Raw genomic sequence first — 18,695 nt, 5'->3', positions numbered from 1 at the left:
GAAATCCATGGTGGTACATCTAGAAAGAGGTGGAAAACTGCCACTATGTTATTTCAGTTACAGCGAGACAAATTATGCTGCTTAGTTTCAGACTGACATGTAATGTGGTCTAGGAGAAATTGCTTTCACACCTCACCTAAAGCCACTAGCCAAATGTGTGAAAAATCCTGTTGTCAGAGCATCTGGCAACAAGGAATGTGGTACTGATACCCAAACTAGAGTTTATTTAAAATTAGAAATAACAGTAGGAAGCCTGGAAAACATTCTTGCACAATTCAATTATGGTACTTTGTTAAGTCTATCATAATTCTCTGCAGACCTAATTATATGGACAGCTCTTACTTAAAACCCACTCAAAACCACTTAATCCTTCTTTATACACTACAGAAATGGCTGGATGAGATACCAGAGGCTATTTTGCAGATGGACTGTACTAGTCTTGAAGAGTGTTTGTGGCTCAGTTCAGGCACTGGGGATGATGGAAACTGATGTGTGAAATGGTCACACCAATCATCTTGCCCTTCCAGTGTGCTGTAATTGCTCTGAAAAATTTCTCTGCGAGCAAGTCCTTTTCCTACTCAGTGTATCCGAGACACCAGTAAAGCCACTCTGTGCTCCTAGGCTTTTATGTCTGATGTGTGGTAGGAACTGAGATGATTGTAAGCTGGCTACTGAGCAGTCACTTGCAGACCAGCTTCCATATGAAGGCATGAGCTGTAGTGACCTTATTACAGGCACCATAAAGAGAAAATAAAAATTAAAAACAAACAAACAAAAAGGATTCAATTTCAGCTGTATGCAGAATCACATGTGAATCCACATATACTGTCTGGGGTTTCTTAATTCAATGGCACTTGAGTATAAAAATTATTTTATAAAAAGACATTAATTCCAAACTCCCTTTGCTGTTTTCATGATTCAGTTTCCCCTCATTTTTATGCATTTGCCCTCTAATAGGTTGAAGAGATCTGTGCAACTTTGTTATCATCAGCTGTAATGGAAATTGGCTGGGGCATGCAAATTGGCTAGACAGAGCCTTGGAATCAACTTCAAAGTAGTGAGGTTAAGCCTTATGATTGAAGTATCAAAGCCCCTAAGGGTTTTCAAGACTCAATCTGTGAATGTCATTAGAGTAATTTATGATAGTGGTCATACTTCTTCTTACCCTGAATTTATTTACATAAGAAGCACTTTCTGCAAAATTCAGTCACCTAAAAAAAAAAATCTGTATTTTTGACTGAATATTACAGCACAACCAAATCAGGCCTAGGGCTTTTATTGCATTGTTTACGGGAAGACTTTCACAGAACTTGTATTTATCTCATATTTCTAAAGAAACATTTAGTCCAGTATTAAGTTCTGGCTCCTTAGGCATTTATTGCTGGGAAAGCTGGAATTCTGTTTCCTGATCTGTAAATATGTTTTGCATTAGTTTTTAAACTCCTGCCAGAGGTGTTACACTGGGGAAGAGTCTACTCTCTTCCCCTAAAATTTACTATTAGGGGACTACCCAGGGTATTGTGAATCACAGATCAAAGACATGATATTAAAAGTGAGAAAGCTAGTTGAACTCTTAGTGTTGGAAAAAAGATACATGTTAATCATAATGATAGTGCTGTAAACCAACACCAAATCATATATGGATTTATAGCTAGAAAGAAATTATTATAGTTACAGATAAGTGGGTAGCAAGTTGTCCTATTGTACTGAGTCAGTTTCTTGCATAAGCAAACACCCTTAGTTGCAGATGGAAGAGTATGAAAGCAGATATGGTGCACTATCTTGAAGTGATAGTTTAATTTGATGGGATGGATCCTTCATACGTGGAGAAGGAGTCTGGAATGTTTGTGTGTGCAGTGTCTGACTGCAGAGGACACTGCACCTCAAAACCCCTAAATCCTGCCTTTAAAAGTAAAGCCCCAGATAATGGTCAAATTAATCTTTTCTACTTCCTGATTACACTCTTGCCATTGTAGACAATCATACAATACCTGAGTTTATTCACAGGATCTGCATGTTTTTTTTTCTCTGCAGAATTAGGCCAGGCCCTTTAAGGATCATATGGTTAACACAATTTTGGTTCCTTTCCTCCAATATCTTATTTGAAAGACTGCTTCAGAACGTTATTGCTTTAGATAGTTTCCAGTCTAAGCTTATTCTTTACCTCTACTTAATTTGTCATTTAACATAAACAGTCCTTTCCTCTTAGCTAACCAAAACATCCATCTTCACAAGTAGATGAATACCACAGTTTTGACAGCATCAAAAGTCAGGAGAATGCTGAAATCTGAAAGCTTAAGGTGTAAGATAGAACACATGGAATTTATCATCCAAATACAAGTTGACAGTATAGATTTTAAGATACATTAAGTCTGAATATCACATTAAGTCCTATACATCACACTAGATTTCTACAAGAACTCCAGACTCGTCAGAGAAGGATGAACAACTATTGAGAGATTAACTGTTTTTTCAGGATATCATTACAACCTAAATTAAGTCTTTTATGCGCTGAACAGTTTCTTAAGACTAAAGTGATCTTTTTCCTGGGAGAAGTGTAAGATTAAAGGGTTGCATAATTACTCACTTAGGAAACAGTGACTGTCATAAACTGACAAAAGACAAAGCCAAGAATAATTACTGCTTATAAATTTCACAGGACAGCAAAGAAGACGATTTAAATGAGGCTTTTTTTTGAGAAGCAAGATCTTTGTAGCTTTTACCATTAAGAACTTGTGTTGGCATGTAATCTTTAAATAGGGAATGAGGGCAGAAAACAGTCCCTAAATTAGAAAGTTGGAGCCATCATTTAATGTAAAACTGCTTGTTAGCAAAGTACTGAAGACTATCCTTAATCAGCAATCACTTTGACTGCCTGTCTATTTGTGCTTGAAAATATGTAGTTGATTTTGAAAACTCAAAGCAGGAGGTCTTTCAGGTTCAGTTTTTATACCAGCCTTTCTTCAGTGCAGTACTACTTAATCTACAGAAGTATGGCATGAAAGATGCAAAGCCACTAAGAATCAATCTCATTTGGGCGCTGGGCAGGTACAGGCATTTTCTTACATTAGACATGAAAGGAGTCATTGTGTGCAATACTTCGAGTCCAATACCATAGAAACCAAAAGTAATTTGAAAGTTAGAGGAAAGAGTTAATAGTCAATGCTGTGAATCTGGCATTTATATTTCAAAAAAATCTCAAAGTACGAAAGTCTGAAGTGGAAAAAAATAGACGGCTGCCAACAGGCTTTTTGCAAAGGTAAATAATGAACAGTAGAAAGTCAAAGCTTGAAGATATTAACATACACAATAGGCAACTAGAAGAATCTTTTTAAGATATCTTAAGAGACCCTTAAATATAGAACAGGCAGGGCAGTGATTCTGGAAGTGCAGCTGGCAAACACACACAGTGCTTTCTATATCCTCTGCTTACCTAATTTAAAAATGGGTGATATGGTAGAGTGTTAGACATTTCTGAAGTGGAAACTTAGGTTGTAATATGTCTAGAGTATAAATCTGTGATAATTAAAAAAAGTATTCATGACCTGAACAAAATAAATCGCAGTATTTTAATTGTGACCACATCTGGCTGGCTGAACAGATCTCCAGTCTATTAAATAAGATTATTTAATATTAAATTAAATAGAACTCAAATCTATTAAATCAGATGATTTAATATTAAATTAAATAGATCTCAAATCTATGAAATCAGATGATTTAATATACCTTGGAAGGAAATTATCTCTGATGCATCTAGGAGTTTCACAATAGCTGAAACTTCTGCTTCCAGCGTTTATGGAGAATTTAGCATTTTCGGAACTGCAAGGCTGCTCTGGATCCTAATGCACTGAGAGGAAACCAAGCCTTTGCACAGAGGCATTCCTTTATATTTCATAGGAAACATACTGAATCCAAGATGTTATCTCCTGATTACTCTGAATGCCACTTCACTGGCATTTTCTAGCAGATTCAGTTTTGTCAGAAAGTTTCTGGCCACCATCTGGCAGGGACAAAGCACGTCTTACCACCTGTGACAGATGTGGGCTCAGTTTGTGTCAGCATAAGGTGCATTTCATGGCACTACCTTCCAGTAATTACAAAATAAATATGTTGTTCAACCCATGGGGAAGTATTAATAGGGATTGAAAAGCTGTAACTGGCACAGTAGGAGAAGAAAAAGGCTTTCTGCTACAAGGAAAATTCAGCTGTATCATCTCCACCGTTCAGTGCTATTGATGACAGTGGAAGCACATATAAAGATAGTAGAAACACCACTTTTTGCTACTCTTTTGTGGTAATAAAAACCCACTTTTTCTGGTAATAGCGTCTGCATACTGCTATTGTCTTTAGAGATTACTTTTACTCCAGCATTAAAACTCATCAGGTACGTGTGCTTTTGTTCCCTCAGCATAACCTACTACCTAGTTACTGAGGCCTAATAAAACCAGCAGGATGGTTCCAACTTTGACTAAATTGGCTGTCATCACCATGGCAGTCAGATTATCTCCACACTGATACAATCTTATGCCAGTCTTCGCATTTTAAATTGCACAATGTTACCTGCCTGTTAGGGAAGCCAGCAGCAAAATACACTGCAGCTGTTTGTATTGTGTTTAGCTATTGGCTATATTTATATTGTAATTCCAGCATAAAACACTGAATACCATTCTACACACATGCCAAATTTAATCATTGTTAGGATTCACAGTAATAGAATGCTGCAGCAGGCTAGATTAGGAATAAGCAATTAGATGTAGTTTTTTTCTGCACAGGTTAGTTACTGGCCACTTGGCCACTGCATCCTGCTCCAGATGGGTTAAATCAAAGAGATAAAAAAAAAAGCAAAACAAAAACCAACCAAACAGAAAACCTCCAAACCCAGCTCTGGGCCTCTGAATACATTTGAGGCAACAGTAAAAGGTATAGTAGAAATCCTGGCTACAAGACTAATTATTTGTGCCTCCAGGTGTCAAGCTAGTAATAAACTACAGGAATCACCTCATTTTTTTCATATGGACATTTTTACCTGGAATGTTTTGTAGTATAGCAATTTATTTCTCTGCATTATGCAACTATTTCATTTTCCACAAGTATGCTGGTTTTAAGTTGCACCATCTGGTTCTCCATGCATCTCCAACCTGTGCCTCTTGCTTCTGCTTTGGCTCATCAACTAATAGCGGTCTTGAAAGTCTTGATTTTGATATACGGAACAGCATAAAGAATGCACTTGCTGTACCATGCTCTATTACCATTTAACATATTTCAGTGAAAAAAGAATTGAGAACTTCACTGAATTCTTCAGAAAGCCCCAAAAGTGCTGACCCAGATTTGGAATAAAACTTAGCAATTAAGAGTATTTTAACAAGGATTATCTTGTAATTGGACAATTTAAGAGAGTGGAAATAGGCCTCAGATTTCTCAGTTTAAATCCAATCCAGGACAACAGTGATTTAAAATAATTTTCAATGGAAGCACTGTAATTGAGGGGGCTGAGCAGCCAGGTTTGTTCCTGAGTGGTGTCCACATTAAAGAAACCATGCAGCTGATTCATACTACAATCTTCTGAAGAGCTCTCAGCAGTCATGGGTTGAACAAACAGAGTTTCATTTATGATGGCTCATCAATGCAAAAAAAAACCAAAAACTCAGAGTAGCTGGGCCATTACCATTAGCTATGCTGGAGCTCTTCTGTTGCTAAATGACTGAGATGATTCTTGAAGGGTGAATGACTGACAGTTGCCAACAGCAACAGACTGACATAGAAGAGAAAGGATAAACAATGTCCTGAAGAGACACTGATCCAGCAGACCTCGTACTGGCTCTGCCGCAGACTAGCTGTGCCTCCAAAGCAGTTCGTCACTCAGCTCTTGCTGCCTTGAGACTGCACATTGCCTGCACACTGCTTTAGGTGTTGGTGTACTAGAGATCTGATTGCTGTTCAACATATGGATACCACCAGAATAACAATGACATAGTTTGGGTTCCTACAGCATAGGTTTGGGTCCCTTTGTGTTGCTGATACACCTCACGTTCTCCATGCCTTTGTCTCTCACAAAGATGATGATAATAAAACCTCCAAATAAGAATTAAACCAGTTAATGGTTGTAGAGCACTGTGAGCTTTTTAGTGAACAATATCCTCACATCAAGTAACAGCAGCAGGATTTTTGCTGATAATTACCTTTTCCTTACAGCATTCTTTACCAATTTGTCTGAAACTATTGGCATCAGGAATAAGGCATTTCTCATTGTATTACTTCAGTCTTCTTTTAAGTTTTTTTTACACTCACTGACTTAGTAGGCATTTTTTTGTTGCTTTTCATCACAGGTGGCTGGTGTTTCTGGCTGGTACAATCTGGGTGAAATGTGATCATTAAGTTAATACCCAGTTTAACTACACCAGTCTGCATTTAAATTGAAGCAAAAATGTGAATAAGTAGCTTCAGGTTTACCTCTTCAGTCCTTCTCATTATATGTAATAGCTTGATAATTTTATTTCTATATAGTAACTATTTTCATGCCAGTACCTTTTGGTGCATACAGTAATAATGTTTTTGTAGTTGAAAATCATCCCGGAGATTGTAGAGGAGATACAATAGTTCCATCTTGTTACTGGCTGTGACTTATCTCAGTGTTGTCTCCACTTTTACTTTATGAATTTTAGCTCATAAGCAGAAACAGGGCTTAGTAACAATATATGCTAAAAAAAAATTGACTGATGCATGCCTCCTTTAAATAATATTAAACATTTTGCCTTTCTTGCATGAAAAGGTAACAGACTTCTGTGTGAAGCTGTCCAGAATCATGTCTCAAAGCACTAAAGGTGTCATTCATCACTGGGACAGAGCTAGAGCTTTACTCAAAGGCTTAATAATGTTAATATAGTCTTTTCGAAGTGGTTTACATCCCAGGAGCTTGAACTCTTTTATGAAAAATAATTAATTATCCTTCAGCATAGCTTCTGTCAGGTAGGCCAAACAGTTATCCACAGTTATTAGAAGAGAAATTCAGACACAAACAGGTTGGTAATTTGTGGGGATCACAATCGTGAAGGTGTAAGGTGGGAATCCTGACCTGTGGCCTCTTCAGAGGCTCGTATTTCCAGAGTGTTCTCACACCTGTGCTCTACTATTTCAGGATTTCTGGGAACTAAAGTGTTTCAGTTGTGCCTTTTCCCTCAAAACCTACCTTTAGAATGCATACACTTCAGAAGGGGCCTAAGTACAAGGCATACTGCAGCTGTGTTGGGTTTATGAGACCTGTGGACTCACCTGTGTAAAGGGAATTGGCAGCTGTCAAAGGAGCTCATTTAGTCTTTAGCTTTTAGGATGGGAGGTTTAGAAAAGCTGGAGATGGGATGCAAAAATGATAACATTTCTTAAAAGTGCACAGGTGAACATGTATGAAGTATGGATTGAATTCAGTTCTTTCTCCTGGAAGACCATGCCTACCCCTCTGGAACTGGCTTTTAATCTCTTCCAGCATTCCTGTGTCTCCATACTCAGTTCTCTATATCCTTGCCTTCAGATTTCTTCCCAGTTTCTTCCCATTTTAACTGCTTAGTCCGCTTTTTCCTCTCAGAGTTCCCTTAGTCAAGCTTTGGCCAATCCTCCCTCCAGTTTGAGATCTCCATGAGAATTAATCACCTCGCAGTATGTTCACAGCACATGTACTGAGGAACTATGCCACTCCTTATATCTCTATTATTATAGCTACATCTCTAAGTTTACAGACAAGTTGTGAACTAATCTCTTACAGTTTCTATATTTATTTCCCTCCACTTCCAGACTTGTGGTGCCTTGATTATATTTTTGATTCTTTTGAAAACATTGGATAATTTTGGATAGCTTTTAAAAATATTTTCTGGTTCAAGCACACGTTGAGTGGGATGTGAAGGAGAATCTGTCACTGTTCTGCAAGAGGTCAGACTAGACTATTGCTTGTCACAGAAATTCTTGTGTTGACTTTAAGCACATATTTAGGATGTAAAGCTTGTTCATGATTCCCCTCCTGAATTACTGAAATCACAGTATGATGGCTGATCTCATCCAAGGGTAACACTGGGGCATTTACAGCTAGAGTTGCAGACTCTAGTCATCCTCCCACCCCCCCGCCCCGTTTTCTGAGCTCAAATACTAATTTTAAAATACATATGTACATGTAATATATTTGTACTTTGTTTTCCTAATTACCACCATTATTGGTTTTAATTCATGGTAGCATCAGAATGACTTCCTTACTGCTTCATATTTTTGGCAAATAAATTTGCTCCAAAGCCAATTATGCTGCAAGCAGTTAAAATAACTCCAGAACCTCAAAAAGCAACAAGAGGCAAAACTTATAGAATCTTTGTTCTAGTTTCTTTTAGCTGATGCCTGATAAACATCTAGTGAATACTGAATTACAATTCTGCCATCTGTTACTGATAGCACAGCACATTAGGTACTCTGCTATGAAGTTTAAGACTTTGCTATGGTTCCTCATTCCCACACACGTAGATAAGGGTGTGAGGGGAAAGGTGGGGGCTGGATACAGTCATAGAATCATAGAATAGTTAGGGTTGGAAAGGACCTTAAGATCATCTAGTTCCAACCCCCCTGCCATGGGCAGGGACACCTCACACTAAACTGTATCACCCAAGGCTTCATCCAATCTGGTCTTGAACAATGCCAGGGATGGAGCTTTAACAACCTCCCTGGGCAACCCATTCCAGTACCTCACAACCCTAACAGTAAAGTATTTCTTCCTTATATCCAGTCTAAACCTCTGCTGTTTAAGTTTCAACCCGTTACCCCTTGTCCTATCACTACAGTCCCTAATGAATAGTCCCTAAGGCGTTTTCAGTTGTGTTCAACGTTCCTCAAACAGATCTAGGATTCAAAGGGTTTTAGGTTCTATTTCAATGTCTAGGTTAGTGACTGGAATTTGAAAAGACCCATGTGCTTTACACTGTGAAGTTAGCCATTGATGACAAGCTGCAACAACACTTTTTAAGACATCCAGGCTACACCTCAACTAAATATACCCCCACAAACACAATGATTTCTAATAGGAAAATCCATCTCCTACAGGCAGCAGTTGTGTGTTCAGACACACAAGGTAAGCCTTATTTTACCAACCAGTTTTGCAATTTGAGTTTTAAAAACAGCCACTGAGAAATGGTTGCTCTGTCATGAGAGACATTTCAAAATCTGTCTCACTTTTTTCCTCAAAACACTGTTCTCTTGGAAAAAAAAAAGTTATTTTTAACATTTATTTGCTCACTTTCTTAATTATGAAATAAAGCCAAAACTTACAATATGAGCAGGATAACAAAAAAAAAAAAGCATATACTTTATATATATTTATAGAATTTCCTTATTTTGCTTCTATTTTGGGAGAACAGGTCTTTGTGAACTAAGGTCATGCAGAGGCTGTGTTTACTGAGATTTTGTAATTTAATTCCTACTCCAAGTTTCTGTCAGAAATTCTTCTCAGCTGTTTGTGCTTAGTCTGTCATGAGGGATTTCAGAATTTGTCTCCTCTTAGTTAACTAAACTTTTTTTCTGATTTTTTTTGTTTCCTTTTTTGTGCATAATCATGCGGAGTATACTTTGACCTCTCTATTTTCCTTTTTTAAACCAATCAGCTGAAAGAGGCCTGCTTTCCAGAATATGTCTCCGTTTGGGTACCAAAACATGCAGGCACTCTATTTTTTGTCTCTAAATTCTTGTTCAATGAAGGCCAAGTATAGGGAACCCTTGGAATAAGGTTTTCCAGAGGCCTGATTGCCTCTTGGCAAATCCAGCTTCTATAAATAGGTTCCTTCTCCCTTCAGTGAGCACAATTCATAACTCTGTTTCTCTGGATTAGAAGAGATAATACATCAATTACAGAGAAATAATCATAGAAGGACCCTGGCATTACCAATTGCCAAGCAATTTCTACAAAGTGCTATTTGTCTTCTCACTGATTTCAGTGCACTAGTGAGAAACATTCAGCCTCTCAAAGAATTAGGTCCTGTGTCACTTCTCATCACATCCTTGCCCCTTCTCTGGTGGGTGTAGCTGTGAGTCCAGCTGAGAGGATGGAATGGCATGAAGAGTTATAAGAATTAAAGATGGGAAACCCTCATCAGTTTACATTGCCTGCACTTGCACCAAAATAGGACTCCAAAGAGTTACAAGTAATGGCTTTCAGTGAGTTTTGTAGCCATCTATGGCTGTTCTTTCAAAGTTTGTAGTGATACCAATTAAGGAACTGTAGCTATAATTATGTATTGAGTTGGGATTCCTTAGAGGTACATAGATTCTTATAAGATGAAAGTCATTGGCTTGCAGATTCTTTCACTTCAAAATGTTTATATGGAAAATAAAAAGCAAGACAGTAGAGAAACCACTCAGCATTTAGCTAGAATATTCTTTACTACTTGCATTAATTACCCTGTAGTCAGATAGTTCTCTGATTAAATTTACACTCCTGAAAGAACCTATTAAGGTGGTTTGACTAGTTTAACCCAGTTTCTCTGCTTTCACATACAGGTCAACTTGACATCATTTCAATGGCTGAAACAACAATGATGCCCGAGGAAATTGAGCTTGAGATGGCAAAGATCCAGAGACTTCGGGAAGTCTTAGTTAGAAGAGAATCAGAACTCAGGTTTATGTAAGTATAAATACTTTTGGGAAAACACTTTGCAAAATTAATCAAAATAGGAAAAATACTATTTAGAAGACTTTTATCTGCTTGACATTTTAAAAGGAAGAAAGATAAAGAGCATTCCGGTTAGGTGAACGCTTGCAAAATGCCATTGGGAAATTATTTTTGTAGTTGCAAAGGAAATTACCTTTTTTATTTGGCACATTTTTTATTCAGTATGATTTGCAGAAGACATAGAAGGGATCTATTTCTTACAAAGGAAACTTTAGCAAAACACATGTCTAGAGCATATTTTTATACCTGATGTCAATCTTTATGGGAAGAATATTTGTCTGAAGAAAATATCAACAGGTAGTGGATTTGGAGCTTCCACAGTCTGACCTAATTCAGGTTTTATTCCTCACTTCATTAGTGGTCTTAGATAGTTCATGTCACAAGAGAGCACACCGTGTTCTGGACTAATAGCATACATGATTTGACATTTGTTAAATGAAAGCCATTAAGTTGTGAAAACAAAACACATTTTGGTGTATCAAATTAAGTATCAATACTCCAAGTGGGATTTTGGGATTTTCAAAACTGGCAAAAGGGCCAGACATAGGAGCCTCATTTGAGGTTCATGAGTATTAATCTAGTTCCGATGATGAAGTCAATAGGGTTTATATTCCTAAATCACTGAATTTAGAAGACCAGGACTTACTAATAAGTAGTATATTAGTTTGAAGCCCCATCTGTCTATGAGTACCTGGGGTCAAAAACTAATACCTTTGCTGACAGGCTAAGAACCTCAGCAGATCTAATACCTGCTGAACCCAGACCCTTGGCATTAATGAAGTAGTCTGAAAAAAACTTGCTCTTTTCTCTCTTTAAAATACAAAGATAGGATTGGTACTTTAACCCTTGCACCGAGGTTAATTTCAGTGCCCTGACTTGCGCTGCTAGAGGTTGAAGGCCTCACCCTCAAACAAACACAGATATCTATCTATTATCCCAGAAGACTTCCAGCCCAGAATCACTGCTTAGATACCTTTCGAAATAAGGACTGGTAGCAGTGATACAGACCTTTAATAATGCTGTAGTGGTACAAATAAAAGGAAAGGTTTTGTCACACCTGTCCCTGGTAGTCAAATACTACTTGGTTATTGGCTTGTACATAGATTTAATCCGTAAGAAGCCTCATCATTGAACCCTGCACTTTTCTTGATATTTTCTGTATCAAACAAAATACTGAAACTATCTCAGTGAATGAGAGCCATGGTGGACATCTGCTTGTCATCATTTTGTATGCTCTTCACTTATTCTGTTTGTTCTTGTATCCAGTCTGTTCTTTTCATTTTCCCCATGCTCACACTCATTACACTCTTTACTGTGTATTGCCTGGCAAGTGTTTGAGGGAGGAATTTAACACAGAGGAGCTTGCTTATTGAAAATGGACATAACTGACATTTGTACTGTGCAACAGTACTCTTCCTGCATTAGATGTTGTCCAAATACACTGTGCCTAGAGCTACATGGGAGCACTCCCCACCGGTTCACTGACTGACTGCGGAAAGCTCTTTTGAGCATCACAGTCTCCACTAGGTTTGGCCCTTGTTATTAGCAAAGCAGACAAATGATCGGCAGCAACTGCTGGCCCTATGCATTTGTCTTTTTTAAGTCATGGAAAGCTAAGCTTGTTGCTGCTGCCCGTCTTCAGCAAGAGGAGCTGAGATCTGTGCCACTGCCATAGACCCTCTCATTCCTTCAGTGCACAGGACCAAGTGATTACTTTTCTAGGGATGTGGAGACAGTGTTCTCACAGATATTCACACAGATTTATAGTCTGACTGCTCCCTTCTCTGTGACAGAATATCCTGACACTGCTCATTAATCCTTGAGGGAGTTAAACTCAGTTTGTTAACACCACTGACTGAAATGGTGGTATGGCATCTGTCTCTGCACTGGGACTCCACTTGCAAATCAAGACTGCACTGATCATGAGTTTTCAAGCTTCCCACCTTTCTAAGCTCATTTACAACCAGCAGGTTCTTCATACTGGCTCAAGTGTGAAAGAAAAAGCAGCCTCTCTCACCCAACAATGGCCTCCAGAATGAGAACAGGCTTCCATTAATAGCTTTTAGGAGTCCAATAAATTGTCTGTTTGACATTATCTCAGTTTTTAAAATGTTTTTACATTTTATTCCTGACAAGTGAGAAGCATGTTGCTAGCGATGCCCAAGTAATAGAGCAGCACATGTTCTTTACTACCTTTCACTCAGGGTAGTTTACACTGACAGAGGGCCTCAACTGCATTTGTCTTCAGTGACAAATGTCTTTTAATGAGCTCTTGCTGAGATTAACAGCACAGCTCATGGTTATGTCAGTGGTCCAAGTTTTGCATCCATTTAAGCAAATTACGCGAACTAATTCATAGACATATTGTAAAAAACTTTATATGTAGCCATATTTTTGGTTGCTTCCTGAAGTAATGCATTGCCAGTGTCTCAAGGTCAGAAGTCTATATGTAGGTCATGAATTTTAGTAATTGTTTGCTTCTGACAGAACTAGATGACCCTATGAATGACCTATACAACCAACAGCATGCAACTGAGCCAACTCAGACAGGCTTAAGGAAGACTCAACTTTGAACATGTAGCTGCTAACTAGCAGTACTCCTATGCTCAGACTGCTGAGTTCAAAACCAGCTTTAATGAGAGACAGATCTTTTTAGTTCTTGTACCTGCTTTAGCTTGTCATTCAACTGTAGAAAAAAGGATAAAACATACATATAGTAGTGGAGAAAATGTGTATGTTTCTATTCTCTTTTTTTCCCCTCATGCTGTTAGCAACAGAGTAGAAATTCTTTTGAGTTAAATTTGGCTTCTTTTAGTTCTTATAAAGGCACAAATATGATGAAATAATTCTGTATCATTTACACATCCAGCCACAGCTTACATCTCTAGCTATGATTTTTAAAAGTAGTGGTTCATTCTCACTGTCTCTCTGTATGACTTTTTTATTTATACACATGTAGCCAGACCCTGAAGCTAGGATCTGGCTACATTGTACATTGTAGCTGTGCTTTAAAAAACAAAACCTTAAAACTAAAAATAAAGGAAATAAGCTGTTGGGCTTGTTCTCAAGTGTATCACTAGTCCTCATGGTGACCAGGGCTTCCTCCTGTTGGAGGAATACAGTCTGTCAGCTTTACTTACACAAACCAGCAATTACCACAACTCTTCACAGCACAGACATTCTGTTTTAACAGTATTCACACTTAAGAATAGGAAAAAAACCCACACTGCAAGCTAGACCTGTTGCTGATAGAAATCAGAGCAGACTCTTTCCCTCTCAGAGCAATGCAGGTTTAATCTATGAAAGGAGCTTGCTCTAAAACTGCTAACTTGAAATTACTGTTTTCCTTTAAGAAGACACACAAAGAAGATAGAAATGGGATAATAATAAAAGACACCCTTACTGATGTTTGGAACAGCTCTGTAACAAAATATGTTGTCTTATATGTTATGTCAGCATTTTGCGGAAACAAATGCAGTAGTCAGAAAATAAGGGCATTTGGCAGAGAACTGCTCTAGGTTAGCATTATTAGCCAGAACAAAACCCCCCAAAACCAACCAGAAAACAACTGCCCTCACAAAACAACCAACAAAAACCTAGCAAGGATTGGATGCTGAGCAGACCTGAAGTTGGTTTGCATTTTTGACATCTGTGCATGAACCATTAAAAACTTTTCCTGCTAATATGTGACATCATTGATAATGTAATAGTCTTTCAGGCAGTTCCTCAGCTGTTATCTGTATGGCATGTGTGTCTCTGCAAGCAACATGAACTTTACATGAGAGAGTCTTTAGGAAAACATACAGACAGCTTGCCTTGCTTTGGAAGTTAAGGTGTCAAGGGTATTGTTTTTACCACAGTAATACCATGAGGCCCATATTCTTCTCTCCCCACTGAGCAAAATAACACTAATGACTAATGAAGGCTATAATTCAACAAGTAGGATAAAATGAAGTATGTTGCCCCTACGTCTTTACTCAAATGTTATATTACAGTACTCACAGTTGGTAACACTTCAGTATCTAAATAAAATCTTTACTTAACAGTTCATCAACACTAAAAGCTTTAGAAGATCACCCTGTAGGGGTGAAAGAATGAGTGGGATGATGAAGAGATAGATGTGAGATTCTTAATCATCATTGTTTCAAAGCAAGTCTTAAAAGTATTTGTGAATCAAGCAGTGGGATTAAATGAAAAAATAAAGTTATTTAATAGTATTAGACTTAAGAAGTGGTATAGAATACTGTTCAAAACCCATACAAAACTATATATGGGTTTTTCCTCATGCATATTCAAGCAAGCTCATTCTCTCATGTTGTAGCCTGTATTTATCAATCATGCTATTAGTTCAAGAAACCCAGATTTTCAGTTTTCAGAATTAAAGTGAGGAAAATTTCAATTATATTTAAACAAAATTCACACACATTTCTATGATTAAGTATTGAGTTAAAATATCAAAACTTGTTTTTTTTTAGTTTATGACTTTCCCCCCACCTCTTTGCAACAGTCACAGTGTGAATAATCAAGCTGCTCTGTGTTGTACTGGATATTGAAATTACTCACGATCTTCAGTCTGTGTAATTGTCAGAAAGGTTAATTTTCCCGGGAAGGAATTTTCCACCTTTAGGAAGAGATTTGGACAGTCAGTCAGGAACAGTAACTCACATGATACTGAATTCAGTCACCAGATGATACTGAAGTCACTCACCTGCTTGCAGGTTTATGCTTCTGGTTAAAAAAAGTCCTTCGCAGGGGCCCTTTCACTGCAGAGCCATGACTGCAGTGCTAACCGCTTGCCCTCACAGTTAAAATGAGCTCTGTGGCTGCAGGAGGCTAAATGGCTGCCATTTTGTGGCAGCTCAACCATGCTGTACAAAATGGCCACCCTGTCTGCTGGGCCCATGCAGTGACCTTTTCTCTGACACCCACCTTGCTCTTGAAACAGCTCCGAGGAGCTTTTTTCCTTCCTTACAAACTCTGTGCACTCTCCTTATTGTCTGGTGGCCTGTGTGGCACAGAGGGCTATGGGCTGCCAGCTAAGGTCCTCAAAAACCAATGCTTTTTTAGCGACCACCTCCAATGCCTCCGGCTCTGGCAGCAGGCAATGAATGGCCCCAAGTACAGCACCCAAGGTGGCCACATGCCCAGGCTCAAACCTGAACTCAGAGCAGAGTTTACAGAGCATAGCTCTGAAAATTAAACTGTCAGACACCTACTGACAGCTTCCAGAAATTGTGTCGTTCCTGACTGGTGAAGAAGTGAGGTATGTAGTAATATCCATCACAATTATCTTAAAGTTCAGAAGATACCTTTAAGAAGGTGTTGCAATTTTTCTGCATCTCTGTACTGGGCCCACAGAGCAATATATGCTGGGTTTTAGTGACCAGTAATTTACTGTTGAAGGGGAATACCTGGTTTTGGTATTTGCTCTTAGACAAATATAGGTATTTCTGTGTCACTGTGTTAAAGAAAAAAATCCCCAAAATACAGGAGATGTGAACATTCAGTGAGAACAGTGGAAAGAGGATTTATCCCATTTAAAAATGGAACACCAAAAGTAAAGTGAGGACCACAAATAACCATACATTTTCAATCCATGTGATTTTTTCTCTTTTGTACTGCCTTGTATTCCATTGTATGGTCTTTTGTCTCTGCCTTGCAGAGAACAGTGGAAGTTCCTTATTAGTGTACTAAACGTAATGTACAACCTCATTTCAGCAATTAAAAACTAAAGCACCGGAAGACAAAAAATGCATTTAAACAATGTAACATTGTGGAACTCTGAAGTGAAGCAAAAGCACACTGTACAGGAAACTCCAACTGACATCTCTGATTTTGCGAGGCTTCTTTATTGCAAAATGCAGCTTTTCAATGTTGCTGAGTGAAGCGCAATAAAATGAGATGTGTGAGGGCATGGTCTTAGTTTGGCCCCTGAATTTTTTGTATTTGAAAGCCAAGGAAAGCAACTGAACTATTTTATCCATTTAACAGATTACATGCTATATACCACAGTGAAACAGTTCATCTTGTGTATACTTTAAAAGAGCCCAGCTATCTAATAATTCTAGTTCTAATAATTCTAAGAATAATTCTCGGTTTTCTGTTTATGGTTACAAAAAAATAAAGCAAAATCAGCTGAAGCAATTGATTAACAGGTTATGTTTTGCAGACCTTGGTATGAATTGAGAGTCAAATATGCTATTAGCCTTTGTAAGCCTGTCCTTTGCTTTGCTCCATGCTATTTCCTCCTTTAAAAAGAAAAGGAAGATAGCTGGAGGCAGCTGTACTATTCATATGCAGGAAGTCCATATTATTTCCAGCTGAATACCTGCTTGCTATGAAGAATTACCTAGAGTTTATGTGGAACTGATTTTCAGATTATAAAATCAAGCCTTCCTCAATTAGGTAATGCCACAATTTACGCTGTGCAATCATCTTTTAGCTCAGGCAGCCATAGTCACGGCAGAGCAGATGCACTGTCATTTGCTCTGTAATTACATTGTCGAAACTTATTTTTGTCTCAGGGCCCTGTCTCAGTTAGTGCCCAGGATGAACCACCTCAGGATACATCAGGGTTACGTAGCAATTGTGGTTTTTTTGCAGCATCTCTCCTTCTATGCTACTGATACTGTGAAATTTCATAAAATTATGCCAGGAGCTGTGGTGACCATCTCCAGTCAGCCCAGGAAATGAAAATACAGCTTAAGGCCATTGTATGCTATTGCCAGCTCTTCTGGGTTTATTTTCAGAAAGCTGAGGACTCAGCCCATATTGATATGAAGGAGACAATATGTACGGAAAAGCTGTAATTTTACAGCTAGCCACTATTCCTCCTCATTTGGCTCAGACTTCTCTCAGCTTATTTCTTAAAATGTTCTCTATAAAAAAAGAGGTTTGGGTCAAACTGTAAATTTTCAGTCTGTCTTCTCTGTTAAGGAAAGCAACCACACCACTGCAGAAGACGCATGCTCTCTCTCCCTTCCTAATTCTCCTTATCCCACTTCCTTTTTTTGTTTTCCTGGTGAGATAAGACCCAAAAGCTGAGGGAGCTGCTCAGGCAGCATACTCTCTGTTGCACATATGATGTGTTACTGCTGTGGATAGTTGTGTGTGGCTTCAGAAGCAGTTAAGGATTTGTGTCACTCAGGGGCATGGAAATCTACTGTGATGGAAAACACAATTGTGAGAAATGGATAATGCATATGTTAACTCACTTTAGCTGCCAGAGGAGACAGGCAGCAAAACCTCAGACCTCTGTATGATACAGGAACAGATCAAAACTGAACCTTAAAATCATTTGTAGTGCAAAATACATGCATTTTAAAATGTATTATCATATTCTGACCCAATAAATATTAATAGTATATGTGTGATCTTACCACCCACAGTTACTGCCTATGCCTATGAATAGAAGACGCATGGAGCTCTTATAAAATAGCATTCACTGTCATCATGAAACATGCTCCTCAGGAAATCTGTCAGTGCCTGATACTGCTGGCTTTCCAGATGGAAAGCAAAAACTTGAAGCCAGCTATGTTGGATGACCTTGAACTAAAACTGTGAAAGTTGTTTCCACCTGTCTCCAGAGTGGTTATTTCTGCCATGTAGGTGATACTGAATGGCAATTTTTAAATTTATAGGGAATATATTAAACAATAATCTCTATTAGGTTGCTTTAGGTGGTTATTGAAAACAGGTTTACCTCATTAAACTTGTTTTATCTGTAAAAATATTGTAATCCTTGGTATTTGCTTAATGTCTGTGTGGTTATTACAGTGCTAAACTAAAACTGTACAAAAGCCAAATTCACCTCCACATTGACTTAGCAGAATTAAAATTGATCATTGTCTTTGTACACTTTTACTGCATACTTAGATTCCCTCTTCTCCAGAGTGCTCCTAATAGCTACATCACCCAAATTCTCCATAGGTCTGTTCAGGTTTTTAGACCATTTCATACTGTTACGTTTGTTTACTTGTAATTCCAGAAACATTTACCTTTTATG

The 18,695-nt window shown here is 38.1% G+C and overlaps 1 protein-coding gene across 1 annotated transcript in view; it reads left to right on the top strand.

Annotated features, from left to right (window-relative positions):
• BMERB1 (bMERB domain containing 1) overlaps window positions 1–18,695 on the top strand; it is a 49,258-nt gene that overhangs the window by 14,258 nt on the left and 16,305 nt on the right. The window contains exon 2 of the mRNA XM_034065784.1: window positions 10,519–10,642. Within this exon, the coding sequence (XP_033921675.1) occupies window positions 10,519–10,642 (124 nt within the window). The remainder of the gene's footprint in view (window positions 1–10,518; window positions 10,643–18,695) is intronic.

Source organism: Melopsittacus undulatus, chromosome 8, assembly GCF_012275295.1.
Source record: "Melopsittacus undulatus isolate bMelUnd1 chromosome 8, bMelUnd1.mat.Z, whole genome shotgun sequence".
NCBI lineage: Eukaryota > Metazoa > Chordata > Aves > Psittaciformes > Psittaculidae > Melopsittacus > Melopsittacus undulatus.
The sequence above is the reverse complement of the archived record's forward strand: the minus strand, read 5'-3'. Positions and strand labels throughout refer to the sequence as shown.